General features: G+C 43.2%; 3 protein-coding genes across 7 annotated transcripts; 2 read left to right on the top strand and 1 right to left on the bottom strand.

Moving 5' to 3' along the window:
* The first annotated feature begins 541 nt into the window (after positions 1–541).
* LOC110983268 (cytochrome P450 2J1-like) lies at positions 542–8,931 on the top strand. 3 transcript variants are annotated; one of them, XM_087137864.1, is made up of 6 exons: positions 542–721; positions 1,871–2,134; positions 3,809–3,954; positions 5,079–5,886; positions 6,620–6,777; positions 6,974–8,931. In XM_087137864.1, the coding sequence occupies exons 2-6, from the start codon at positions 1,887–1,889 to the stop codon at positions 7,153–7,155; spliced, it is 1,542 nt and encodes a 513-aa protein (XP_086993990.1). In that variant the 5' UTR covers positions 542–721; positions 1,871–1,886; the 3' UTR covers positions 7,156–8,931. The 3 variants fall into 3 exon arrangements, with proteins under 3 accessions (XP_086993990.1, XP_086993992.1, XP_086993991.1); XM_087137866.1 differs by lacking the exon at positions 542–721 and adding an exon at positions 1,150–1,170; XM_087137865.1 differs by lacking the exon at positions 542–721 and adding an exon at positions 1,169–1,189.
* Positions 7,284–24,054, bottom strand: LOC110983284 (S-crystallin SL11-like). 2 transcript variants are annotated; one of them, XM_087137868.1, is made up of 5 exons: positions 23,645–24,054; positions 23,228–23,320; positions 22,656–22,774; positions 9,549–9,659; positions 7,284–9,260 (listed from the first exon to the last, which is right to left on the bottom strand). In XM_087137868.1, exons 1-5 carry the CDS (start codon positions 23,775–23,777, stop codon positions 9,096–9,098), a joined length of 621 nt encoding a protein of 206 aa, XP_086993994.1. In that variant the 5' UTR covers positions 23,778–24,054; the 3' UTR covers positions 7,284–9,095. The 2 variants fall into 2 exon arrangements, with proteins under 2 accessions (XP_086993994.1, XP_086993993.1); XM_087137867.1 differs by lacking the exons at positions 7,284–9,260; positions 9,549–9,659 and adding exons at positions 19,613–21,765; positions 22,060–22,170 and having other exon boundaries at positions 23,645–24,044.
* LOC110983267 (cytochrome P450 2J1-like) lies at positions 13,184–21,436 on the top strand. 2 transcript variants are annotated; one of them, XM_087137862.1, is made up of 6 exons: positions 13,184–13,535; positions 14,684–14,947; positions 16,623–16,768; positions 17,863–18,670; positions 18,906–19,063; positions 19,283–21,436. In XM_087137862.1, exons 2-6 carry the CDS (start codon positions 14,700–14,702, stop codon positions 19,462–19,464), a joined length of 1,542 nt encoding a protein of 513 aa, XP_086993988.1. In that variant the 5' UTR covers positions 13,184–13,535; positions 14,684–14,699; the 3' UTR covers positions 19,465–21,436. The 2 variants fall into 2 exon arrangements, with proteins under 2 accessions (XP_086993988.1, XP_086993989.1); XM_087137863.1 differs by lacking the exon at positions 13,184–13,535 and having other exon boundaries at positions 14,813–14,947; positions 15,929–16,768.
* Positions 24,055–26,205: the final 2,151 nt, after the last annotated feature.

Genomic DNA, 26,205 nt, shown 5'->3' with positions numbered 1-26,205 from the left:
CCCACAAAGCCTCTGCTAAGCGCTACCGTAGATAGCCTCCCACTACCCTCGCGCCTCCTGGTTTGGACCCTCCCGTAAGGCATCCTCCAGGCTACAAGTATTCTTCCCCAGGGTACTCCACACCCCAAAGAACTGGAACTAATCCCTAGTTCCCTCCACGGTATCCCACCGTGGTCCCACTCAAGTATGTACAAAGGCCCACGCTGGAATCCACGCAGCGTAACCTCCTATTACCTAGCACAGCCTTGGCTTCAGCACGTCCGCCACGGACGAGAACCAAACTACTGACTACCTGGCCGCGCGCGCGCTCTCTTTTATTCGCATAATAGCACCCCTATTAGTTGACCATGGGCAAGTCCCGCGGTCGAGCTGCCAGACAGTGTGCAACAACATAACCATTTGCGTCATAATATTATGGACATGATGTTCATGATAACATCTATATTGTGCAATCCACAATAGAGCCATATGGTGTCCCCCCCCCCGCTTTTCAAAGTTTGATGGCCGGGCAAGTCAACCCCCCCCCCCCACACACACCTTTCTCCACCCCCATCCCCCAAATTTCCGGCACAGATTTACGCCTCTGATCGGCACCCACTGCCCTGCAGCTTCAGTTAGGACACCACCTCAGCACTAACAGCTGTTGCAACCCACGGGTTAGCTCGGCGTCGCAGGAGTAGCCTCACTTTGCATTACTTGTCGCGTCGCTTAGTGGATGTAGGTAGGTTGGCACTAAAACCTCATCAACTTCTGCTTTTTACCTCTTTCATTGAAGTGTGAATTTTACCATCTCTAACTGCACAATGTAAAAATGGATACAAGGAAATAGGAACCAGGAAATCACTGCAGTGAACTACCAGCAAATATAGCTGTCTGGAACGGAGACTGAGGGGTTTTTAATGACGGAAGCGATTGGCCAACACTTGTTGTGCACAAAACTATCAATATACGTCACGCTGTGGTGAACCCGACGATATATATGACGCAGTTGTAATAATGACTTACTACCTTTCCTTTTACATGTATATAGTGATTGGATTTGCATGTTTCTCTTACGAATTACAAAGGCTTAATCGTCTTGTTATTTGATTTGTCGCAAGTGTTTAATCATAAAATTCTACAACTCAGTGGCAAAACAGTGGGCATGTACACACATACATGATTTCAAAGGTTGTGCGGCGTGTTTAGTGTACGTTTGCGTTCACATGAAAACTGTGAATAACCGACCTTCGTTCGTGCATGAAAAGTGTTGACTTTTGATGTACAGAGCACAATAGACTTTAATCTGATCAAAATGGCGGCGCTGAGAGGGCTTGGAACAGTTTGAGGACAAGTTACACACTCAGAAACACCGATATCATGGTGTCCCTCAGCAAACAAGGGCAGATCCAGAACCAAATTTTCGGGGAAAAAATTGACAATTTTTCGTGTAGTTTCTGTGGCCTCTCTCAGGACTGATTATTATCAGTTTTTTCCTTTTGGAAGGAGTAAAATTTAAATATAGCCCAAGTCGCCTCAAAGTTCTCTCTCTCGTTGAGTTTTCCATGGGGGGCGTCCCTGGCCACTTTCTCCCCTCTCTGATCCAAATCCGTGTGAGGATGGAGGAACAGAGCCGATGATGTCCAGGCCTGTATACCACTTTCTGGACAGAGCCTGATAATACTTGAGTTACTCCAGCGAACTATGATGGCTCAAGTAAGACTAAACTGGTTACCAATAAAAGAAGACGAGATATTTCAGATGAGGCTCAGCATGCCAAATAGGATAACAGAAACATCTGTTCACAAATTATTTGAATTCCCAAAGCTGTACAGAATGCTGCTGGTTATCACCCGTAGATTACCTTCTCTGTTGTTTGTATTGTTCCCAGACTGTGAGCGTTGGCAATGGAAGATACTCTTACTGATGTGACAGCTAGTGGCTGGAGTCGATGGCCAGCGGGTGGGCGATCAGCTCTGATCGGGCTCTCCGTATTCCTCCTTACCGTGTTTCTGATGCTGAAGCTCCGCCGGCCCAGGAACCTGCCTCCCGGTCCCTGGGGTTGGCCCATCCTGGGCTACCTGCCGCAGATCTTGTGGAGGGTTGCCGTCGACAAGAAGGTCGCCCACGAGTTTCTGTCTGAGCTGTCAGGAAGGTGCGTCCAGTTCCCTCAGGGTATTTTGTGCGAGTGATTCACTCGGAGTCAAACATTAGGCAAGACTGATATACGCTTTCAACAATATTTTTTGAAAAGTAAATCAATCTGTTTTTGCCTATAAATTCACATATAAATTAAAGCCCAAACAGCCCTACACGTGCTTTTTAATGTTTGCTTGTTAGCAAGGCAGCAAGGTCTATAACTTTTAACGAAACTATAGCCATAGGACTGTGGCTCATTTTGCCCGCCAACTTTTTTATGAAGTCTCAGACCTTCGTGTAACCTTCTGGAATGGTTTAGCTCTGCATTCGCGGGGGTTGTTTTAGAATACATTCATCGAGAAAATCAGCATTTCTCCAGAACCAAACTGTGAGGACACGCAAGAGGTAGAAATCAAGATAATTCTGAAAAGCGGCAGGTTAGAACAAAACAACACAAAAGAAGGCAATCAAAAACGACCTCTGATTTTGGTTCGAATAATAGAGTTTAAAAATCGCTGTTGTTTTTCGTCAGGCGACAGCCTGATGAAGCACACCAACAATAGCATGTGCCGTCGTACGGTTGACTTCTATTTGTGCATAGTCTCTCTGCATTACTCGTTATTCTTTCCATTCCCCTGATAAATTCAACTATTCTATTTCATTCCCATGAAAGGTTTCACGGTAACTTGTTGACTCTGAAGTCTGAATAACTTTCTTTACAGTTACACTTAAGTTGTAACGAACATAGTGGGTCAAAGTTTAAATACAGCACACTCCGATACTGCCTAATACCTTGCTGAAGTCAGTGTCGCATGGTAACCATCGACGAGTCACTTACAATAGTGTGAATTAAGAGACCTGTGAATCTCTAAATTAAGGTATTTCAGCCCATTTGTGTTGGCAGTATATTGGTTGAGTTCAGTCGAACTGCGTAATTGGTTTCCTCTTGAATAGTCTCTTTTTCATCTCCGTCTCCAAATTCTCCATTGGACTGAAGTTTGGACCTGAATAGAAAACCCATGCAGCTAAGTAGACCTGACCTATTACATAGCAAGTTTAATTAACGGGAAGCGTTGGCCACAATACATGCGATAGAAGGACCGTTTTAGAAATTTCCAAAGCTGTGCAGCCATGCCACCTTGATGTAAAACCTTTGGCTGACTATTCTTGTCAAATCATGAATGAAATTCTTGCAAACAGTGTTGTAGTCGGGACCTCTGAAGACCTTCATAAGACCTCATAAGACCAGCACAAGACTAGCACAAGACCTCCAGTCTAAATTCAATGCACAAGCTATTCAAATGAACTGCAACAAAAGCATTCCTTTGTCATAGTTAACCTTGTTACTGGTGACTGGTCTTGTGCATTGTCTTGTGCCTGGTCTTGTGATGGTCTCGACTACAGCACTGATTGTGAATGAAATCACCTTGAGTGAAAAGGTTGCAGAAATCTTTGATAGAACAAAAGAGTATGTTTCTAATTGAAAATAACGAATCATGTCAATTTTAGAGAAAAGAGATGTAAATTGAAGTCAACTGTATTTGCTCAATTGTATGTTAGCTTTAGGGCATGACTGTGGATCTGGCCTTGTCGTGCTGTCTCCTTTACGCCGAGAAAAGATGCAGGGATTAAAGACTTTTGTTTTTCTTTTCGCCTGGAAGTGTAAATGTGGAGTATTGCATTTTTATAGGTACGGGGATATACTGAGTTTCCACATAGCCGGGAAGCTACTTGTAGTGATCAGCAAGAGCGCCACCATGCGGGAAGCATTCGGGCAGCACCAACTTAGCAACAGGCCGGAGTTCCACGTCACCAACAACAGGTTCCCCGGATTAGGTGAGGGGATGACGAAATGCAATGTAACACTTAACATGTCACACGTGATGTACGTCCACGTCATCATCATCTATACACTCATCGACATTTCGTAATGTCACCACCGTAAAACAATCATCAGAAATAACTTTGGTTAAAATAACATCATAAATACGAATAAACAGCATGGACGTGAGCTCAAAAGATCTGCAATTTGTAATAAAAGGGGGAAATTTCGGTTTAAAATGGTTAAAATTCGTGACTCGGTGGTTGTATCGGCCTCTTGACTGACCATTCCATCTCTCTTGTTTTCCCCCATCGAGAAGTGTAATAGTTCTGGCAATGGCATGTGAAAGGCGGTGACCTGTGATGGTTGGGCATTCCACATCCATGGGTCGTCTAGAAACATATTGTTCCATATAGGAAATCGACGCAGAACTATATTCAGCGTTAAATGGTAATTGAATTGTGGGATGGAAGTGTCCATACTTTTAAAAGCACCCTCCTTGTCAGAGGGGCATGTCCTTTAAGGCAAAACGGTAATAATCGTTTCATACGATGCACCCCAATTCAAACTTGTTTACAGTTGAACTGAAGGGGAACACCTGGTTTATAAGCTTTAAAGAGCAACTCACGTTTTCTTTGATTTTATCTGTTCAAACAAATATGGAAGCATCGAAATCAAACGTAGTGTCATTTGTCTTCAGAGCTCAACTATAACAGGCTAAAAAGTTTATTTCGTCTGTTCATGCCAAGATACGAATTCTAAACATGCTGAATGTAGATTGCGTCATTCTGAGAAAACATAAAACGAGGGGAACCCTCGCCCTGTGTTCGTAGAGGATAAACCCTTGTGCATGCCAAACAATGGCTACAAACAATGGCTACATGCACTGTTGAGGGTTCCCTCGTTTCTCAGAATGACGCAATCTACATTCAACATTTGCATCTTGGCATGAACAGAAAAAAGCCCTGTTTAAGTTTGTTACAGTTGAGCTCTCAAGATAAATAACACTGTGTTCAATTTGGATGCTTCCATGCTTATTTGAAAAGATAAAATCAGAGAACACATGTTTTCCTTTGAGTTGCTTTTCAAATACCCTCTCGACACACACATCTTTTAACTGTATGTGTTTCAATTGTAGGTGTTTTTGCTGCCTCTGGCCAATTGTGGGTGGAGCTGCGAAGGTTCTCTTTAACTGCCTTGAGAGGACTGGGTGTGGGGAAGTCAAAATTTGAAGAGAACATATCTACGGAGGCAAAACACCTCACCGATTGGCTGATGGAGGACAAGGGGGCTCCAATCGACCCCACGCACCCACTCGGTAACGCACTGTCCAACGTCGTCTGTACCGTGGTCTTCGGCAAGAGATTCGAGTACAGCGATGCCACGTTCAGGAAGCTCCTGAAGCACACGGCAAACTTCATGCACCACGGGGGAGCGGGTTTCTTCGTGGAGACCATGCCCGCCGTACTCACCAAGCTCCAACCTTTTGCCTTCATAAGGGTCTATGTCCAGGCCGTCGACAACTTATTTAACCACGTTGGGCTCTTGATTAAAGAGCACCAGGAGGCGTACGATCCGGCGCAGCCCAGGGACTTCATCGACAAGTTTCTCAAAGCTTGTGAGGCGAAAGAGAAGCAAGGGTTAACGGCTGTGGGGCTCCGGCCTGTCAACCTACTCCGTTCAGTGGCGGACCTGTTCATTGGCGGCACCGAGACCTCGGCTACCACCTTGCGATGGGGTTTGCTTTACATGATGAGCTACCCCGAGATACAGTCTCGCATCCAGCAGGAGTTGGATGCAGTGACCGGCCGCAATCGACTGCCGACCCTGTCAGACAAGGCCGATCTGCCCTACACCGAGGCGACTATCTGCGAGATTCAGCGAATAACCACCGTCCTACCGCTGTCGGCGCCTCATTACTGCGCAGAGAAGACCACAGTCCATGGGTAATGTACATGTATACAGACCTATCCATTTGTATATACACAGATTGCGGAAATAATTGTGTGAAAGATCTTCACAAACAGACTGTTAACGTTTTCTCCCTATTAACAGTACGTCCACCATTTTGTTGACTAAATACTGTGTACCGTCCCACTATGAGTCGGATAAAAAAAATTAAGGAAGCTATTATGCATGGGGCCTAGAGATATGAAAGAAAGACGGCAAAGCCGTGCAAAGAAACACGACCTTGCGACGCAACATCGTCAACTATCCGACAGACAACTGGCACATCTATTGATCATCAGATCATTATGCAATCCTACATCGAAACGAGGCAGTAAACTTCAATAAGAGGCTGTAACACGGAATTAAGAGATGGGAAATGCATGAAAGCGAACACAGTGAAAGTGACTTGATCAAGACTGCACCGTCGCAATGAAAGGCAGGTCCAAAACCACAATCTTTTTTGGGGGGGGGGGCTTTTTAGGCGGGGGGGGAGAGAAACTATTTGGAGTAACCTTCAAGTCCTTTGTAAGGGTTGGAGCTGCATTTTGGCGCTGTTTACACGCTTTTAAAGCAAAGTCAAGAGACTAGCTAAAAATTGTTTTTCTCTCAATATATGAAATGTTGGTAAAGCCCTGAGCTTCTTTTTAACGGGGCGTGACTCCAGCTGCCCCATCCGATTCGCCCTTGATCTCAATCTTATGACCTTCTGATATTGACTATTCTCTTCAGGTATGACATTCCCAAAGGTTCGTATGTCATGGCCAATCTCTGGCATAGCCATTTCGACCCGTCTGTCTGGGACGACCCGAGGGAGTTCCGCCCTGAGCGATTTCTCGACGCTGACGGCAAGCTCCATCTCCGGGAGGAATTCATCCCGTTCGGAAATGGTCAGTGCACAGCCATAGCAAAGATATAGGCAAAATATTTCCTATCCTGGAAATTTGATTCTTTCTAACCCAAATGGACTTCGAGCCAGGATTTTTAAAATGACACTTTCGTTGTGTGAGGTCCCGCGGTCCGTCTATTTTTGATACGCAACCATTAACGTCGCTTTTAACCTTTAGGTTATTGTTTCTTACGCAGGCCGCCGAGTGTGTCTTGGGGAGAACCTCGCTAAAATGGAGCTCTTCATCTTCTTCAGCCACCTTCTGCATCACTTTACCTTTAAGAAGCCCTCAAATTCTCCTCCTTTGTCATTCAGGGGCGTTCTGGGAGTGACCTGGGCACCTATGCCCTATACCTTGTGCGCTGTCCCACGGGAATAAACCGGGAAAATTAGTCTCCATTGAAGTTACTGCTTCTTTCACTGCAAGCATTGTCTTCTTTGTCTCAGTCTCGTGCAGTCGCAAAATAAGTTTTAGTTTTGTTGAACCGTTCCAGCAACAGACAATAATACATGTAACAACAACCAGCATTTAAAACGCTCTTCTTAGTTACTAAATCACAGCGCTTACAAATAATAAACAATCGAATTATTACACGAACTTAAGCAAGTTTGACAGTTGCATGACCTACTTCAAGTAATTTCTTGAAGTCTGTTACGATTAGAAGGTGAATCTATTACGAGAAAATCAGTTTGGTCTTCGTTCACTTTTAGGTTGTCACAATTCATCAAAGATTTGGTATGAAAAAAAAAAGACCAGGCATCTACTCAAAGTTTCAAGGGCGCGGATTAATAATTATTGAAGATTTGGAATCAAACAAAATATACAGTTGAATGTCATCAGCATAAAATGATATGACACACCATGATAACGGGCTGCATGTATCTCAAACAGAAAGTGCATATATAGAATAAAAAGTAACCCCAAAACAGACCACTGGGGTAGTGCTAAAATAACTTGGATAAGCTAAACTTCTTGGCCTCAACTTCAGTTGATTGATGGAAAGATCTTATAGCGCCGAACTCTGCCAAAAAGGAGTAATTATCATGGGCGCCATTCGAGCAAGCGATACGTCTGCGCAGTGGACGTCAATGCTCAGGCGCGCGCGCGCGTACCAGGTGCGCTTGCCTGGCGCGGCGCCCGTGCATTAACGTCCATGCACTGCGCAGGTGCATCACTTGCTCGAATGGCGATCAGGCGATTACAACTATTGATCTCCATTACGAAGAGAGATCAATCCGGTTCGTAAGTGACTTCGTCACAAAGCTCCCATTGGTCGATCGCTAAAGTTGCGCGTTAACTTCCAGTTCCATGTTTCAATGTAAATGGCGATTAATGCATGTAACTCTATGGGCAGTGCATGTGCAGTGAGCGTGGTTTAAACTGGAGTGACGTCACACATACGAACCGGATAATGCTAGTACTCATGGAGATCAGTGATTTTACGCGTTTTACGCATAATTTACGTTTAAGTTCTCCCCCTTCCGCTGCTACGCTATCTTTGGCTGTTAGTCTCGATTGACAGTTGTCTCAATAATCTTTGTCAGAAATTACAGGTTAGAAACTGGGCTGTAATTGCTGAGGGTGTACTTGTTAAAAGATGGTTTTACCAAGAATGGTTTGATGATGGCCTCGCGAGCTTCTTTGGGAATTTAAGGTCAGAACTGGGAGGATAGGTGTGATGTTTCCTTAAAAGTCATGTTGTTAAGGGTGTGGATCAAGGTTGCATGATTTTTAGGAAAGCCCTGGGTAACCTGTAAACTCATTTCCATCTGCTAAACTCAAGTAAGGCAATGGCTCAAAATGAATATAGTTTGTGGCTCTGCACACTATGGCTCAAAATGAATATAGTTTGTGGCTCTGCACACTAGCATGTTGTGTCTCCAACCGAATCTAAATGTTGTCAAATCTAATATCGACAATTTGATAATGATATGAAGGATCCAGGTCAAAAGTGAAAACTTGTACTATAAAGGCCATGAGACCTGGCTGTGTGATTTGAAAAATCGATTAGCAACTGCTAATTATCAAGCGTAAATATTACATGAATTAAAAAGGAATTTAACGAAAGTATGCATACTTTAGCGAAAATGAATTTAAGTAGATCCTTTATTCAATAATGCTTGGAATGGCCACAATAAATTGATTTTCCTATTATTGCGTGGTTTCAGTATAATTTAACTTCAAAATTAAAAGTGTCGTTGGCTTTTATGCTTCCCCACACTTGAGGGAAAAAGACTAGTGATGTGATGTTTACTTCTAAGATTATTGGCTTTGCAAGTATACGGTACCGTTTTCCCCACTGTCCGAGTCTCCTATGACTAAAACATTGTCTGCGGGCGCTGTGCAAGATACTGGGCAATCCTTGGCTGACTGGTTACTCTTTCGCTCAGTTTGACCAGCTTGGGGTACTTGGCCAGAATATCCTTCTGCTGGCCGAAGCATACGTCCTTCCTGACCCAAACACTGATATCGGCCAGGGAAATCTGCATTGAAATAATAAAGGGAAAAGGATTGATTGAAATGTTTAGTTGTGGCCGAAAAAAGGCATCTACCTGTGTGTTTCCCTGCATCGATAAGACAGGTCTCTCCCGATCTTGGATGTTGTGGAGAACTTCATTCATGGTGCCCCCTTTGAGGCGGCACATTTCGAACGATATTTTAAGCTCATTTTATTCGTATAATATGAGAAGGCAGGAGGCCTGGAGATGATGGTGAACGACTCAAGTTCCCAATAAAAATTGCAGGATGACTTTATGCGCTTGAGCATTTACCTTGTCTCCGATGAAGAAGCCGTCACCTCCTCCGTTTTTCACCAGGTACTTTTCAAGACTCTCCCACATCAAAGGAGCTCTGTTTTCGTAATAATTCTTAATTGCTTCGGCCTGCACGAGTCAAAAACAAAATTGATTATTATTTTTTATCGTCTCTGAAACTTACAAAACCTTTTGAAGTTTTTCTCTATTTCCGGGGAGAGTTTCTCATCACCGCATTAATGGTTGCAGACAAGTAAATAAACTTCCGTGGCCAACAGTGATAACTACTCGAACTTAAAAAATCAAGAAAAATATATACACGAGTTTCTCAGGCGTTTGAGACGCACTTCAAAGTAAAGCCCAGTTAATGATTTAACGATGAATTCTGAAGATATTTATTTCCACGGAAGGTGATCCCTAAAATGCAGTCTTGAAGCCCTTCGCCATTTTGAAATATTGATGCCTACACTTCTCGAAAAATAGACCGTTTTCAGGCACCGATTTCTTCCAAATCTCGCTCAAACACAAGTTGGTATTCTCTTTGCCCGCCTAAAGCTGTCATTTCTACAAATCTTCAAGATCATGGGCCACAAAATGCTCTGTTTTGTAGAGTATTTGTGAGCACATAAATTGTGATTTGGCCCGCGCAAGCAGTTTTCGGCCCGTTCACTGGTCTGCATCCTAATACCTGCGATTCACAATACAGCGCAACACCAAGAGTTTGCCGCAGACCGGCCACACGGCGGACGTATATGGGTGCACTGAACTAATTGAAGCCCCACTGAAGACCATGTAAAATCGAACACGTTTGCAGCCCTGGTGCGGGCAACCGAAGTCCCTCAGGCCTCTCAAACAAAAAAACAAAGTGTTCTGGGGTCATTCAACTTTCAAGTCATTTTCAATTTTTAATAGGTTAATGAATGAAATTTCTAATTATCCACCAAAAACAAACTCACCCCACAAAAAGTGAACGTTCCCAAGTCTGTCAGCGGCCATTTTTCAAATGACATCCCTCCAGGAGATTTAGCGACGAAAGTAAACGAACTTTTCCAAGACTAAATAATTATAAAGTGATTGGTCTATAAAATGTACGACTGTATAGACCTGTAGAGTTGTCATTGGTCAGCTGCAGTTTACATACATAGTGTAAAAGGATAACTTTGATTGCCAGAATCTGAACTACCTGCAACTGGGAGAAATCTATGCGATAAAGTTTTCGCTGTCGGATACCTAAGAAAATATGATTTGAGTTGCTTGAGTTTTTGCAATCACTGTTCCCACAAGTTCAAATGTATAGCTGTGCTGTTACTGACTGTTCCCTTTCTAGCTTCTGATACTAGATTTAGGAGCAATAAATAGGATCTTGGTCAGGGATATCAGCACTAGAGCTTTATAAAGGGGTTCACTAGGAATATCATCAGGCTATTTCTGCAGCACTTGAGAAACTTGTATGACTGCATTTATCACATAGAATACAATTTTTTGTACATTGTGAGAAGATTGTATAAAACCTTTTCAATGTTAAGTTTATGAAGGACATGACTAATAGCTGAAGGTGAATTGTAAGGTGATGTTCATAAGGTTAATTCCTCATTCAGTTGAGCATTCTAGGTTGTTTTGATGGTCTACTACTCTTGTGTATTCACAAATAAAAACACACAGACCCTGCAGCACTTTAAGTTTATTCTTACAGATCTGTTGAGGTGAGGCATATTACTTAGTAATGGTATTGTAACATGTCGGGGGTACATAGGAATGTGATACATTATATGGGGCGACCATAGAGTTAGATATCATTATTATATCTAACTCCATGGAGGTGACATAATCTATTGGTGGGTATCTGTGTAATGTGAACTTATATTTTAAATTTGGGGCACAGATATAGAACAAGGAAATTCCGTTTCCACTCTCCATCCCGTGATACTAGTGGACTCAAGAGTCACCATAACCACTGAAATTGTCAGGCCAGAATGTCTTTCAAACTCTATACCCTTTTCCTCACAAGGGCAATAAATCTTTGACTTCGTTGATCTTTGCACTGGATTTTGAATTGCTGTTCGTGCAAGCCCGACAAAGTTTACTGAGATATTTCAAGTCCAAGCTTCAAATTATACACGTGTGGGTTGCCGTCATAAAGCACGGACCACCCATAATCGTGTTCACCGTAAGTTGCATGTATTCGAATTATAGTGCAACTGGCATCACTATCACTCACTAGTATCGACACCAAAGGCAACAGTGAGATCATAGTTGAGTACAACTTTGCCTTATGTACATTTTCGATACCAAGAGCACGAATAGATACTTTACTGAAAAACCACAGCCAGCCCTTTTTCTAAAAAAGAGCGTTGTTGACACTGTATTTAAACTCAAATTTTGAGGGAAAAAATGTGAAGTCGTCGCAGTGGAATATCAGGAAACGTTTTTCAGAAACTCTATTACGATTTCGCTCTGTTCGTTACGATATGAAAACTCAATGTGTAGGGAACTCACTGAGGACATTTTTGTGATCAATTTCGCGTTTTTAATTTTTTGGTCGTGGTAAGTTAGTCAGTAAACTCACATTTTTATTATTTGCACTTGTCTCTTTTTTTCTGAAACGTCATGCAAGTAAGAAACACGCCCTATTCTTTACATATACATACTTTTATTTCAAATAAACCGTTGTGACAATCATTGTTTTTATCGTTGTTCCACTTTCATGGACAAGAGTGGAAGAGTCTATTCCAATAATAAATTCTAATTTATGTGCGCATGCACAGGACATAAATTTCAACGCAAACGTCTCTCACATTCTGCACCTTTTTTTTACTTTTGTATTCTTCATCCGCCCACTTTTTACAGTGAGCAAGAAATTAAAGCGGATTTTGACGAATTATTCAGACTTTCGACTACTAAACTTTATTCACTATCACTATAAAAAGTGGGGAAATTTAAAAGCCATAATTATGCCATTCTCGTTGCACAATATAGGTCCTACATGTACATCAATATTGTGGCGGAATTATCAAGATACCCCCGGCCTTGTAGTGTTCCCCCGGCGGTCATTCAGCGAGTGTGGTACTCCTTCAGGAAAGTCTGCAACTGGATGGACAGGCCCGTTGGGCGGAGATGTACCGCCTAATGCACAGGGCTGACCGGACAGTGCCTCAACAACCTCCCCGGGACAGACAGGGCAACTACGGACAGGACAAGAACAGACGGGACAAATAACTGTATTGGAGCCTCTTTTATTTACCACACCAGACAATTTAATCCTCCAGGTAGCCACTATAATGTAGTGCCCACAAAGCCTCTGCTAAGCGCTACCGTAGATAGCCTCCCACTACCCTCGCGCCTCCTAGTTTGGACCCTCCCGTAAGGCATCCTCCAGGCTACAAGCATTCTTCCCCAGGGTACTCCACACCCCCAAGAACTGGAACTAATCCCTAGTTCCCTCCACGGTATCCCACCGTGGTCCCACTCAGGTATGTACAAAGGCCCACGCTCGAATCCACGCAGCGTAACCTCCTATTACCTAGCACAGCCTTGGCTTCAGCACGTCCGGCATGGACGAGAACCAAACTGCTGACTACCTGGCCGCGCACGCGCTCTCTTTTATTCGCATAATAGCGCCCCCATTAGTTGACCATGGGCAAGTCCCGCGGTTGAGCTGCCAGACAGTGTGCAACAACATAACCATTTGCGTCATAATATTATGGACATGATGTTCATGATAACATCTATATTGTGCAATCCACAATAGAGCCATATGGTGTCCCCCCCCCCGCTTTTCAAAGTTTGATGGCCGGGCAAGTCAACACCCCCACACACACACCTTTCTCCATCCCCCATCACCCAAATTTCCGGCACAGATTTACGCCACTGATCGGCACCCACTGCCCTGCTGCTTCAGTTAGGACACCACCTCAGCACTAACAGCTGTTGCAACCCACGGGTTAGCTCGGCGTCGCAGAAGTAGCCTCACTTTGCATTACTTGTCGCGTCGCTCAGTGGATGTAGGTAGGTTGGCACTGAAACCTCATCAACTTCTGCTTTTTACCTCTTTCATTGAGGTGTGAATTTTACCATCTCTAACTGCACAATGTAAAAATGGATACAAGGAAATAGGAACCAGGAAATCACTGCAGTGAACTACCAGCAAATATAGCTGTCTGGAACGGAGACTGAGGGGTTTTTAATGACGGAAGCGATTGGCCAACATTTGTTGTGCACAAAACTATCAATATACGTCACGTCGTGGTGAACCCGACGATATGTATGACGCAGTTGTAATAATGACTTACCGCCTTTCCTTTTACATGTATATAGTGATTGGATTTGCATGTTTCTCTTACGAATTACAAAGGCTTAATCGTCTTGCTATTTGATTTGTCACAAGTGTTTAATCATAAAATTCTACAACTCAGTGGCAAAACAGTGGGCATGTATACACATACATGATTTCAAAGGTTGTGTGGCGTGTTTAGTGTACGCTTGCGTTCAAATGAAAACTGTGAATAACCGACCTTCGTTCGTACATGAAAAGTGTTGACTTTTGATGTACAGAGCACAATAGACTTTAACTGATCAAAATGGCTGCGCTGAGAGGGCTTGGAACAGTTTGAGGACAAGTTACACACTCAGAAACACCGATATCATGATGTCATCTCAGCAAACAAGGGCAGATCCAGAACCAAATTTGCGGGGAAAAATTGACAATTTTTCGTGTAGTTTCTGTGGCCTCTCTCAGGACTGATTATTATCAGTTTTTTTCCTTTTGGAAGGAGTAAAATTTAAATATAGCCCAAGTCGCCTCAAAGTTCTCTCTCTCGTTGAGTTTTCCATGGGGGGCGTCCCTGGCCACTTTCTCCCCTCCCTGATCCAAATCAGTGTGAGGATGGAGGAACAGAGCTCATGATGTCCAAGCCTGTATACCACTTTCTGGACAGAGCCTGATAATACTTGACCTCCTCCAGCGAACTATGATGGCTCCATTAAGACTAAACTGGTTATCAATAAAGGAAGATGAGATATTTCAGATGAGGCTCAGCATGCCAAATAGAATAACAGAAACATCTTTTAACAATTATTTGGATTACCAAAGCTGCACAGAATGTTGCTGGTTATCACCCGTAGATTACCTTCACTGTTGTTTGTATTGTTCCCAGACTGTGAGCGTTGGCAATGGAAGATACTCTTACTGATGTGACAGCTAGTGGCTGGAGTCGATGGCCAGCGGGTGGGCGATCAGCTCTGATCGGGCTCTCCGTATTCCTCCTTACCGTGTTTCTGATGCTGAAGCTCCGCCGGCCCAGGAACCTGCCTCCCGGTCCCCGCGGTTGGCCCATCCTGGGCTACCTGCCGCAGATCTTGTGGAGGGTCGCCGTCGACAAGAGGGTCGCCCACGAGCTTCTGTCTGAGCTGGCGGGAAGGTGCGTTCAGTTCCCTGTGGGTATTTTGTGCGAGTGATTCACTCGGAGTCAAACATTAGGCAAGACTGATATACGCTCCCAACAATATTTTTTGAAAAGTAAATCAATCTGTTTTTGCCTATAAATTCACATATGGATTAAAGCCCAAACAGCCCTACATGTGCTTATTAATGTGTGCTTGTTAGCAAGGCAGCAAGGTCTATAACTTTTAACGAAACTATAGCCATAGGACTGTGGCTCATTTTGCCCGCCCACTTTTTTATGAAGTTTCAGACCTTCGTGTAACCTTCTGGAATGGTTTAGCTCTGCATTTGCGAGGGTTGTTTTAGAATACATTCATCGAGAAAATCAGCATTTCTCCAGAACCAAACTGTGAGGACACGCAAGAGGTAGAAATGAAGACAATTCTGAAAAGCGACAGGTTACAACAAAATAACACAAAAGAAGGCAATCAAAAACGACATCTGATTTTGGTTCGAATAATAGAGTTTAAAAATCGCTTTAGTTTTTCGTCAGGCGACAGCCTGGTGAAGCACACCAACAATAGCATGTGTCGTCGTACGGTTGACTTCTATTTGTGCATAGTCTCTCTGCATTACTCGTTATTCTTTCCATTCCCCTGATAAATTCAACTATTCTATTTCATTCCCATGAAAGGTTTCACGGTAACTTGTTGACTCTGAAGTCTGAATAACTTTCTTTACAGTTACACTTAAGTTGTAACGAACATAGTGGGTCAAAGTTTAAATACAGCACACTCCGATACTGCCTAATACCTTGCTGAAGTCAGTGTCGCATGGTAACCATCGACGAGTCGCTTACAATAGTGTGAATTAAGAGACCTGTGAATCTCTAAATTAAGGTATTTCAGCCCATTTGTGTTGGCAGTATACTGGTTGAGTTCAGTCGAACTGCGTAATTGATTTCCTCTTGAATAGTCTCTTTTTCATCTCCGTCTCCAAATTCTCCATTGGACTGAAGTTTGGACCTGAATAGAAAACCCATGCAGATAAGTATACCTGACCTATTACATAGCAAGTTTAATTAACGAGAAGCGTTGGCCACAATACACGCAATAGAAGGACCGCTTCAGAAAATTTCCAAAGCTGTGCAGCCATGCCACTTTGATGTAAAACCTTTGGCTGATTATTCTTGTCAAATCATGAATGAAATTCTTGTAAAGAGTGTTGTAGTCGGGACCTCTTAAGACCTTCACAAGACCTCATAAGACCAGCACAAGACTAGCACAAGACCTCCAGTCTGAAATCAAGTCACAAGCTATTCAAATGAACTGCAACAAAAGTATTCCTTTGTCATTGTTAACCTTGTTACTTATGACTGGTCTTGTGCATTGTCTTGTGCCTGGTCTTGTGATGGTCTCGACTACAACACTGATTGTGAATGAAATCACCTTGAATGAAAAGGTTGCAGAAATCTTTGATAGAACAAAAGAGTATGTTTCTAATTGAAAATAACGAATCATGTCAATTTTAGAGAAAAGAGATGTAAATTGAAGTCAACTGTATTTGCTCAATTGTATGTTAGCTTTAGGGCATGACTGTGGATCTGGCCTTGTCGTGCTGTCTCTTTTACGCCGAGAAAAGATGCAGGGATTAAAGACTTTTGTTTTTCTTTTCGCCTGGAAGTGTAAATGTGGAGTGTTGCATTTTTATAGGTACGGGGATATACTGAGTTTCCACATAGCCGGGAAGCTACTTGTAGTGATCAGCAAGAGCGCCACCATGCGGGAAGCATTCGGGCAACACCAACTTAGCAACAGGCCGGAGTTCCACGTCGCCAACAACAGGTTCCCCGGATTAGGTGGGGGATGACGAAATGCAATGTAACAGTTAACATGTCACACGTGATGTACGTCCACGTCATCATCATCTATACACTCATCAACATTTCGTAAAACAATCATCAGCAATAACTTTGGTTAAAATAACATCATAAATACGAATAAACAGCATGGACGTGAGCTCAAAAGATCTGCAGTTTGTAACAAAAGGGAAAATTTCGGTTTAAAATGGTTAAAATTCGTGACTCGGTGGTTGTATTGGCCTCTTGACTGATCATTCCATCTCTCTTGTTATCCCCCATCGAGAAGTGTAATAGTTCTGGCATGTGAAAGGCGGTGACCTGTGATAGTTGGGCATTCCATCATCCATGGATCGTCTAGAAACATATTGTTCCATATAGGAAATCCACGCAGAACTATATTCAGCGTTAAATGGTAATTAAATTGTGGGATGGAAAAATCAATACTTTTAAAAGCATCCTCCTTGTCAGAGGGGCATGTCCTTTAAGGCAAAAAGGTAATAATCGTTTCATACGATGCACCCCAATTCAAACTTGTTTACAGTTGGACTGAAGGGAGTTTAGAAGCTTTAAAGAGCAACTTTATCTGTTCAAACAAATTTGGAAGCATCGAAATCAAACGAAGTGTCATTTGTTTTCAGAGCTGAACTATAACATGCTAAAAAGTTTATTCCGTCTGTTCATGCCAAGATACGAATTCTAAACATGCTGAATGTAGATTGCGTCATTCTGAGAAAACAGAAAACGAGGGAAACCCTCGCCCTGTGTTCGTAGTGGATAAACCCTTGTGCGTGCCAAACAATGGCTACAAACAATGGCTACATGCACTATTGAGGGTTCCCTCGTTTTCTCTGTTTTCTCAGAATGACGCAATCTACATTCAACATGAATTCGCATCTTGGCATGAACAGAAAAAAGCCCTGTTTAAGTTTGTTATAGTTGAGCTCTGAAGACAAATAACACTGTGTTCAATTTGGATGCTTCCATGCTTATTTGAAAAGATAAAATCAGAGAACACATGTTTTCCTTTGAGTTGCTTTTCAAAGTACCGTCTCGACACACACATCTTTTAACTGTATGTGTTTCAATTGTAGGTGTTTTCGCTGCCTCTGGCCAATTGTGGGTGGAGCTGCGGAGGTTTTCCTTGACTGCCTTGAGAGGACTGGGCGTGGGGAAGTCAAACTTTGAAGAGAACATATCTACGGAGGCAAAACACCTCACCGATTGGCTGATGGAGGACAAGGGGGCTCCAATCGACCCCACGCACCCACTCGGTAACGCACTGTCCAACGTCGTCTGTACCGTGGTCTTCGGCAAGAGATTCGAGTACAGCGATGCCGCGTTCAAGAAGCTCCTAAAGTACACGGCAAACCTCATGCACCACGGGGGAGCGGGTTTCTTCGTGGAGGCCATGCCCGCCGTACTCACTAAGCTCCAACCTTTTACCTTCATAAGGTTCTATGTCCAGGCCGTCGACAACTTCTTTAACCACTTTGGGCTCTTGATCAAAGAGCACCAGGAGGCGTACGATCCGGCGCAGCCCAGGGACTTCATCGACGAGTTTCTCAAAGCGTGTGAGGCGAAAGAGAAGCAAGGGTTGGCGGCTGTGGGGCTCCGGCCTATCAACCTACTCCGCTCGGTGGCGGACCTGTTCATTGGCGGCACCGAGACCTCGGCTACCACCTTGCGATGGGGTTTGCTTTACATGATGGGCTACCCCGAGATACAGTCTCGCATCCAGCAGGAGTTGGATGCAGTGACCGGCCGCAATCGACTGCCGGCCCTGTCAGACAAGGCCAATCTGCCCTACACCGAGGCGACTATCTGCGAGATTCAGCGAATAACCACCATCCTACCGCTGTCGGCGCCTCATTACTGCGCAGAGAAGACCACGGTCCATGGGTAATGTACATGTATACAGACCTATCCATTTGTATGTACACAGATTGCGGAAATAATTGTGTGAAAGATCTGCACAAACAAACTGACTGTTAACTGTTTCTCCCTATTAACAGTACGTCCACCATTTTGTTGACTGAATACTGTTTGCCGTCCCACTATGAGTTGGATAAAAAATTCATCCGATTCGCCCTTGATCTCAATCTTATGACCTTCTGATATTGACTATTCTCTTCAGGTATGACATTCCCAAAGGTTCGTATGTCATGGCCAATCTCTGGCATAGCCATTTCGACCCGTCTGTCTGGAACGACCCGAGGGAGTTCCGCCCTGAGCGATTTCTCGACGCTGACGGCAAGCTCCATCTCCGGGAGGAATTCATCCCGTTCGGAAATGGTCAGTGCACAGCCATAGCAAATATATAGGCACAATATTTCCTATCCTTGAAGAGTGGAGAAACTAGCGGTGGAAATTTGATTCTTTCTAACCCAAATGGACTTCGAGCCAGGATTTTTAAAATGACACTTTCGTTGTGTGAGGTCCCGCGGTCCGTCTATTTTTGATACGCAACCATTAACGTCGCTTTTAACCTTTAGGTTATTGTTTCTTCCGCAGGCCGCCGGGTGTGTCTAGGGGAGAACCTCGCTAAAATGGAGCTCTTCATCTTCTTCAGCCACCTTCTGCATCACTTTACCTTTAAGAAGCCCTCAAATTCTCCTCCTTTGTCATTCAGGGGCGTTCTGGGAGTGACCTGGGCACCTATGCCCTATACCTTGTGCGCTGTCCCACGGGAATAAACCGGGAGAATTAGTCTTCATTGAAGTTGCTGCTTCTTTCACTGCAAGCATTTCTTCTTAGTCTCAGTCTCGTGCAGTTACAAAATAAGTTTTAGTTTTGTTGAACCGTTCCAGCAACAAACAATAATACATGTAACAACAACCAGCATTTAAAACGCTCTTCTTAGTTACTAAATCACAGCGCTTACAAATAATAAACAATCGAATTATTACACGAACTTAAGCAATGCACTAATAAAGTTGACATAATAGCCTAATATCATTATCGTTATTCGTGGAACGGGTAGGTTTGATTATGCCTGATGAATTTTCTTATTTTTGAAATATTGCGAAGGTGAAACAGGACATTGAATAATTTAGGACTGTGAGATGACATCAACCTATTACAATTGACATATACACCACGATCCTTGTCAAATACTGATAGTTTGACAGTTGCATGACCTACTTTAAGTAATTTCTGGAAGTCTGTTACGATTAGAAGGTGAATCTATTACGAGAAAATCAGTTTCGTCTTCGTTCACTTTTAGGTTGTCACAATTCATCAAAGATTTGGTATGAAAAAAAAAGACCAGGCATCTACTCAAAGTTTCAAGGGCGCGGATTAATAATTATTGAAGATTTGGAATCAAACAAAATATACAGTTGAATGTCATCAGCATAAAATGATATGACACACCATGATAACGGGCTGCATGTATCTCAAACAGGAAGTGCATATATAGAATAAAAAGTGACCCCAAAACAGACCCCTGTGGTAGTGCCAAACTAACTTGGATAAGCTAAACTTCTTGGCCTCAACTTCAGCTGATTGATGGAGATCCATCAGTTTGTTTGCTGCCATATGGGCTATTAGCAGAGATCTTATTGCGCCGAACTCTGCCAAAAAGGAGTAATTATCATGGGCGCCATTCGAGCAAGCGATACGTCTGCGCAGTGGACGTCAATGCTCAGGCGCGCGCGCGTACCAAGTGCGCTTGCCTGGCGTGGCGCCCGTGCATTAACGTCCATGCACTGCGCAGGTGCATCGCTTGCTCGAATGGCGATCAGGCGATTACAACTATTGATCTCCATTACGAAGAGAGATCAATCCAGTTCGTAAGTGACTTCGTCACAAAGCTCCCATTGGTGAATCGCTAAAGTTGCGCGTTAACTTCCAGTTCCATGTTTCCATGTAAACGGCGATTAATGCATGTAACTCTATGGGCAGTGCATGTGCAGTGAGTGTGGTTTAAACAGGAGTGACGTCACACATACGAACCGGATAATGCTAGTACTCATGGAGATCAGTGATTTTACGCGTTTTACGCATAATTTACGGTGAAGTTCTCCTCCTTCCACTGCTACGCTATCTTTGGCTGTTAGTCTCGAGTAGACAGTTGTCTCAATAATCTTTCCCAGAAATTACAGGTTAGAAACTGGGCTGTAATTGCTGAGGGTGTACTTGTAAAAGATGGTTTTACCAAGAATGGTTTGATAATGGCCTCGCGAGCTTCTTTGGGAATTTAAGGTCAGAACTGGGAGGATTGGTGTGATGTTTCCTTAAAAGTCATGTTGTTAAGGGTGTGGATCAAGATTACATGATTTTTGGGAAAGCCCTGGGTAACCTGTAAACTCATTTCCATCTGCTAAACTTAAGTAAGGCAATGGCTCAAAATGAATATAGTTTGTGGCTCTGCACACAAGCACGTTTTGTCTCCAACCGAATCTAAATGTTGTCAAATCTAATATCGACAATTTGATAATGATATGAAGGATCCAGGTCAAAAGTGAAAACTTGTACTATAAAGGCCATGAGACCTGGCTGTGTGATTTGAAAAATCGATTAGCAACTGCTAATTATCAAGCGTAAATATTACATGAATTAAAAAGGAATTTAGCGAAAGTATGCATACTTTAGCGAAAATGAATTTAAGTAGATCCTTTATTCAATAATGCTTGGAATGGCCACAATAAATTGATTTTCCTATTATTGCGTGGTTTCAGTATAATTTAACTTCAAAATTAAAAGTGTCGTTGGCTTTTATGCTTCCCCACACTTGAGGGAAAAAGACTAGTGATGCGATGTTTACTTTTAAGATTATTGGCTTTGCAAGTATACGGTACCGTTTTCCCCACTGTCCGAGTCTCCTATGACTAAAACATTGTCTGCGGGCGCTGTGCAAGATACTCGGCAATCCTTGGCTGACTGGCTACTCTTTCGCTCAGTTTGACCAGCTTGGGGTACTTGGCCAGAATATCCTTCCGCTGGCCGAAGCACACGTCCAGACTGACCCAAACACTGATATCGGCCAGAGAAATCTGCATTGAAATAATAAAGGGAAATGGGTTGATTGAAAATATTTAGGTGTGGCGGAAAAATGGCATCTACCTGTGTGTTTCCCTGCATCGATAAGACAGGTCTCTCCCTATCGGGGTTGTGGTGGGGAACTTTATCCATGATGCCCCCTTTGTGGCAGCACACTTCGAATGACATTTTAAGCTCATTTTATCTGAAAACTACAATATGAGAAGGCAGGAGGCCTGGGAATGATGGTGAAAGACTCAAGTTCCCAATAAATATTGCAAGATGACTTTATGCGCTTGAGCATTTACCTTGTCTCCGATGAAGAAGCCGTCACCTCCTCCGTTTTTCACCAGGTACTTTTCAAGACACTCTAATATCACAGGAGCTCTGTTCTCGTAATAATTCTTAATTGCTTCGGCCTGCACGTTTCAAAAGAAACAAACAAAACTAATCATATTTTATCGTCTCGAAAAAACTTCTTTGAAGATTGTCTTTATTTCCAGAAGAGAATGTTTTGGAGTCACCACTTTAAATGTATAACCAGATATACTGTAGATCGTCTGTGACTAATTTTCCCGACTAAGTGATACATTTCTAACGGGTACCTTATTGGTCAAGTTTTAAAGCTTGGTGAGCCTTTGTTGACATACAGCTTGGGCAGACAACGTCATGCGTTTGGCAAGTAGAATGTGTCACTGCTTTTACCCCATGGGATATAACCCCTGCACGCCGCAGTCAAAATGCAAAACAGACGAGACAACCCTTCCACACCCTTAAGTTACTTAAGCAATCGACTGAAAGACCGACGCAAACGGCCCCGAATGACGGGGGGTAAGCTATACACGGGGCTGAAGCAACCCAAAATATTTTTTTTCTCTCCAAACGTCAGATGCTGACGACCGACCTTCCTGGATTCATCTTTCTCGAGGAAAAGCACATCTCCTAGAGGTTGCAAGAGGTCATCCGCAGTATCGCAGATCACTTCCACCATCAGCGTCTGCCAGCTATCGCTCCCGTGGAACCCTAAAACGAAAATCATGGTGCATGACGAAATCGTCGTGAATATTATCGAGGGACCATTCACAGGGAAGATCTCAAGAGGACTGGGGGAGAGCGTCAATTCCACTTCGCCATTTCTGAGTGAAGATACTTCCTCCCCTGTCCCTTATACCCCCCCCTCCCTCCCCTCCCTCCCTCAACTTCTTAAATGGGAAATACGTGATAAACCCTTGATCTGAGTGCTACACTGAAAAATATTATCGCGAGGGTTAAATCCAGGAATCAGCATCTTCTCGTGTGGGACAATCAAAGATCCCATCGGTTACATACAATCGGTATTCAGTTCGGTTTCATTAAGAAATCAGGCTATGCTGTGGGATTATATACCCCCTGAACATCATAAAGGAAGAACCACCGTATACCCCTCCCCCTGAAAAGTTCAGTTTAGCTTTGCACACCGGATCCAGGCTACTTTACCGAATTCTCTGGCTAAATACCCCGCCATGGCCCGGCTCTGTGGTATCTGTTGCCCATCGATTTCCAGCACTGGCAGCTGTAGCAGTGGGAACTCTGCAAGTGTGCCAAAAGTGTGATGATTTAAATCTGAGTGAAAAAAGGGGCGGGAAGGGACCTCTCACCCACTTCCTTTCAAAGTCTATCGCCGGGAATTCTGAAGGGCTTTTGCAATATGCTGGAACCTCCTTCACCTACATGTGTAAGCTGAACAGTCGGTGTGTCATAAGCCCCTTGTCCCTATTTTTTCTCTTGATTCTCTTAGAGGTGGATTAAGTTTCTTTTTCGACAGGTGCATGTAAATAACATACGTCCGTCGCATAAATTGCTGTTATCATAGCTGGACTCTCATTTAAATAATTATTTTATAGCACCTCTCACTTGATTTTTCGGTAGGCCAATCCTTGTGCGGGACCCTGACGTCTTCGAACTCCTGTCCTGCAAGTTTAAACAACAGGCGCGTCACCTCGGCCCTGCCCCGGTTGTTGAAGTACATCAGTCGGTAGGTAGGCATAGTGAACGCTCAGGTCAGCGCGGAAGAACCGTTGTTGAATAGGTAGCGAGTAATTGTGTCAAACAACTTCTATAGGTTTGCGTTAATTAATTAGTGGAATCGGTCAATTTAATTGGCAAACAAATGGCCAATCGTAGTAACGGGAACACAGGATTTGTTAGCCACAGGTTGGGCTATATACTGCAGAACGGCACTCTTAATAGGCCTACGGGGCCAAGGGGTTATGATGAAATTAAAAAACGCACCGTAAGTACCCGTTTCAGGGTGTGTAAACATTAGCGAGATCGTGCCATATCAAGAGCAATCAAAGTTCACGGGAATAACGAGGGCGGTATATTTACGTGCATTGTTTAGTCAACACAAGAATACTAAATCAGGAGCTCAATGCAAGGCGGGGGGAGAGTAGACAAATCACCGATGTCAAGTTAGTTACTTATTCGTCGACATTCAATGTTAAATTGTCAAACAACTTCTAAAAGCAATGAAATAGCCAATTAACTTGACATTCAATGTTGAATTGACTGTTGAATGTTAGATATTCGGTGTTGTTGAATAAGTGGCAGTTTCACATTTGGCGAGCGCTCAGAATGCAACACCCTTAAAAAAAAGCCCTTGCTAGCATTCTGGTCGCAACATGGAGTGCAAAAGGCACAAGAAACAAGCGGCGCCACTATGCACATACATTGACATACATGTACATGCCACTTCACCATGATGTATGCACACACAACTCTTCCCACAGTAGTGACTGGGATGATTATTTGAAAGACGGAAAAAACGGGAGAAGAACTGCACTTTTGGTGCGTCGGGGACCTGAACCCCCAAGTGCCCCCCATGCGCCACATTGAAGGGATCCTGCGCGGCAAGAAGTGAGCTTGAGTTGGCCCTCATGGGGTTGAGTTGTTGTTTTGCAGATGCTGTTGTGGTTACGTTTAATTAAAGAATTCACAGAGATGTTGGTTGGTGATTAGTTTCCTTCACAACACAAAATTCGTACCTGAGATTTTTGACGGAAAACTCCGGTCTTCTTTAGCTGGATGACCCGGATGTTGAATCTGTACAGTGTGACAAGATCGTGATGCCAACAGCAGAGCGTAGGCTTTGGAGAAATGATACAGCCCCAATTCCGGTTTATGGATGGATTTGGGAGTCTCATGTAGAACATCGTGGGCAACTTCCACACCTCGAAATTCCATGCATCTGTCTCCTTGATGATTTCGATGTAAGCCGACAATTGATTCGCTATGTATGTTGAACTCCTCGAACATCGTTTTTATTTCCCTTATATGATTAAATTTGTAATAATTTACGTCACTCTTCTGTTACTGTTACTGTATTTAATGTGTAACGTTAATGTTTTGTTGTCTAGTTTTGTGTGTGTGTTTTGCAACGTCTAATGCGCTGTAAACCGGTGAGCAATGTAATTTCCTTTATGGAGTAATAAAGTTGAAATTGAATTGAAGATGTAGCGCAAGACGACGGTACGTGCTCCATAAACCCAGGTTTGAGGGATCGACGTCTGTAGTGTCCGTCATTCGTAGGTCTAAGCGTGCGATTTCAGTCTAGTTTGTCATTGCCATCGGATGTGTTGGTGGATCAGACTGTGAGAACTGAATCAGTGCAAAGTTAAAAACAAAGTTTTTCTTAAGAAAATAATTTAGTATCCATTTACAGCCTCAAGGTTCCTTCATTCACAGTTATGTACAATGCCTAAAATCTTAATTTTGGATTTTTGCCCTGCCCGACGTGTATTTGGCAAAAAAATCTCCCCGGCGCAAATCCTTCTTTGAAATAGTTATCCTGAAATCTTGGTATTCATAAAAAACTGTACGTCAGAGTATTGTTTCAGAATTTTATTAAAAGGTAATTACATTGGACACCAATAACATCAAAACCTATGCTTTGAAGTCAATACCTGCTCTCTGTGAGAGATTACCCAGCATAACATTATGTACACAACCACAGAAAAATACATCCAAAGTGTAAAGTCCAATTAGTTATCTTCTACAGCAAAATACTCCACAGTTATGACGCATTGGAAGTAATTAAGCAGAGCAAATCATTGGAAAAGCCACCAAGGCTACTTGCAAATACAGAAAAGAACCAATCACCCGACACTAAAGGTTGACTCCATATATTACCACTGGTCTGGATTCGCCACGAAGGCTAAGCGTTGTCACAGAGGCCAAAATGTCACAACTAACAAACGCCACATTACACAGGCTCAATATAATGCCAAACGGTCTAAATATATTACCACACACGCCAAATAATGGGACACATGCTGAAATATAGCAAACTAAATTATAAAAACCAAGCCTTTAAATTTTGAAATTAACAGTTCATCGTGGTCCGGACAGGCCTCCGACGTCGAGTCTAAGACAGAAGTCGTAGCGCTCTGCCAACACAGGTAGCCACGTCCTCACTA

Source organism: Acanthaster planci, linkage group LG06 (assembly GCF_054643075.1).
Source record: "Acanthaster planci isolate LZ-2023a linkage group LG06, COTS_SCS, whole genome shotgun sequence".
Classification (NCBI taxonomy): domain Eukaryota; kingdom Metazoa; phylum Echinodermata; class Asteroidea; order Valvatida; family Acanthasteridae; genus Acanthaster; species Acanthaster planci.
Note: the sequence above shows the minus strand (reverse complement) of the source record. Positions and strands in the feature narration are given on the sequence as shown.

Bases quoted from the DNA above. Each gene is read 5' to 3' on its own strand.
- LOC110983268 (XM_087137864.1), top strand. From the start codon at position 1,887: ATGGAAGATACTCTTACTGATGTGACAGCTAGTGGCTGGAGTCGATGG. The intron at 5,887-6,619 runs GTAATGTACATG...TATTCTCTTCAG, and splicing joins GAGAAGACCACAGTCCATGG to GTATGACATTCCCAAAGGTT. The intron at 6,778-6,973 runs GTCAGTGCACAG...TTTCTTACGCAG, and splicing joins ATTCATCCCGTTCGGAAATG to GCCGCCGAGTGTGTCTTGGG.
- LOC110983267 (XM_087137862.1), top strand. From the start codon at position 14,700: ATGGAAGATACTCTTACTGATGTGACAGCTAGTGGCTGGAGTCGATGG. The intron at 16,769-17,862 runs GTGGGGGATGAC...TTTCAATTGTAG, and splicing joins CAACAGGTTCCCCGGATTAG to GTGTTTTCGCTGCCTCTGGC. The intron at 19,064-19,282 runs GTCAGTGCACAG...TTTCTTCCGCAG, and splicing joins ATTCATCCCGTTCGGAAATG to GCCGCCGGGTGTGTCTAGGG.
- LOC110983284 (XM_087137868.1), bottom strand. From the start codon at position 23,777: ATGCCTACCTACCGACTGATGTACTTCAACAACCGGGGCAGGGCCGAG. The intron at 23,321-23,644 runs GTGAGAGGTGCT...GCACACTTGCAG, and splicing joins TTGGCCTACCGAAAAATCAA to AGTTCCCACTGCTACAGCTG. The intron at 22,775-23,227 runs GTAAAGTAGCCT...TTTTCGTTTTAG, and splicing joins GTATTTAGCCAGAGAATTCG to GGTTCCACGGGAGCGATAGC.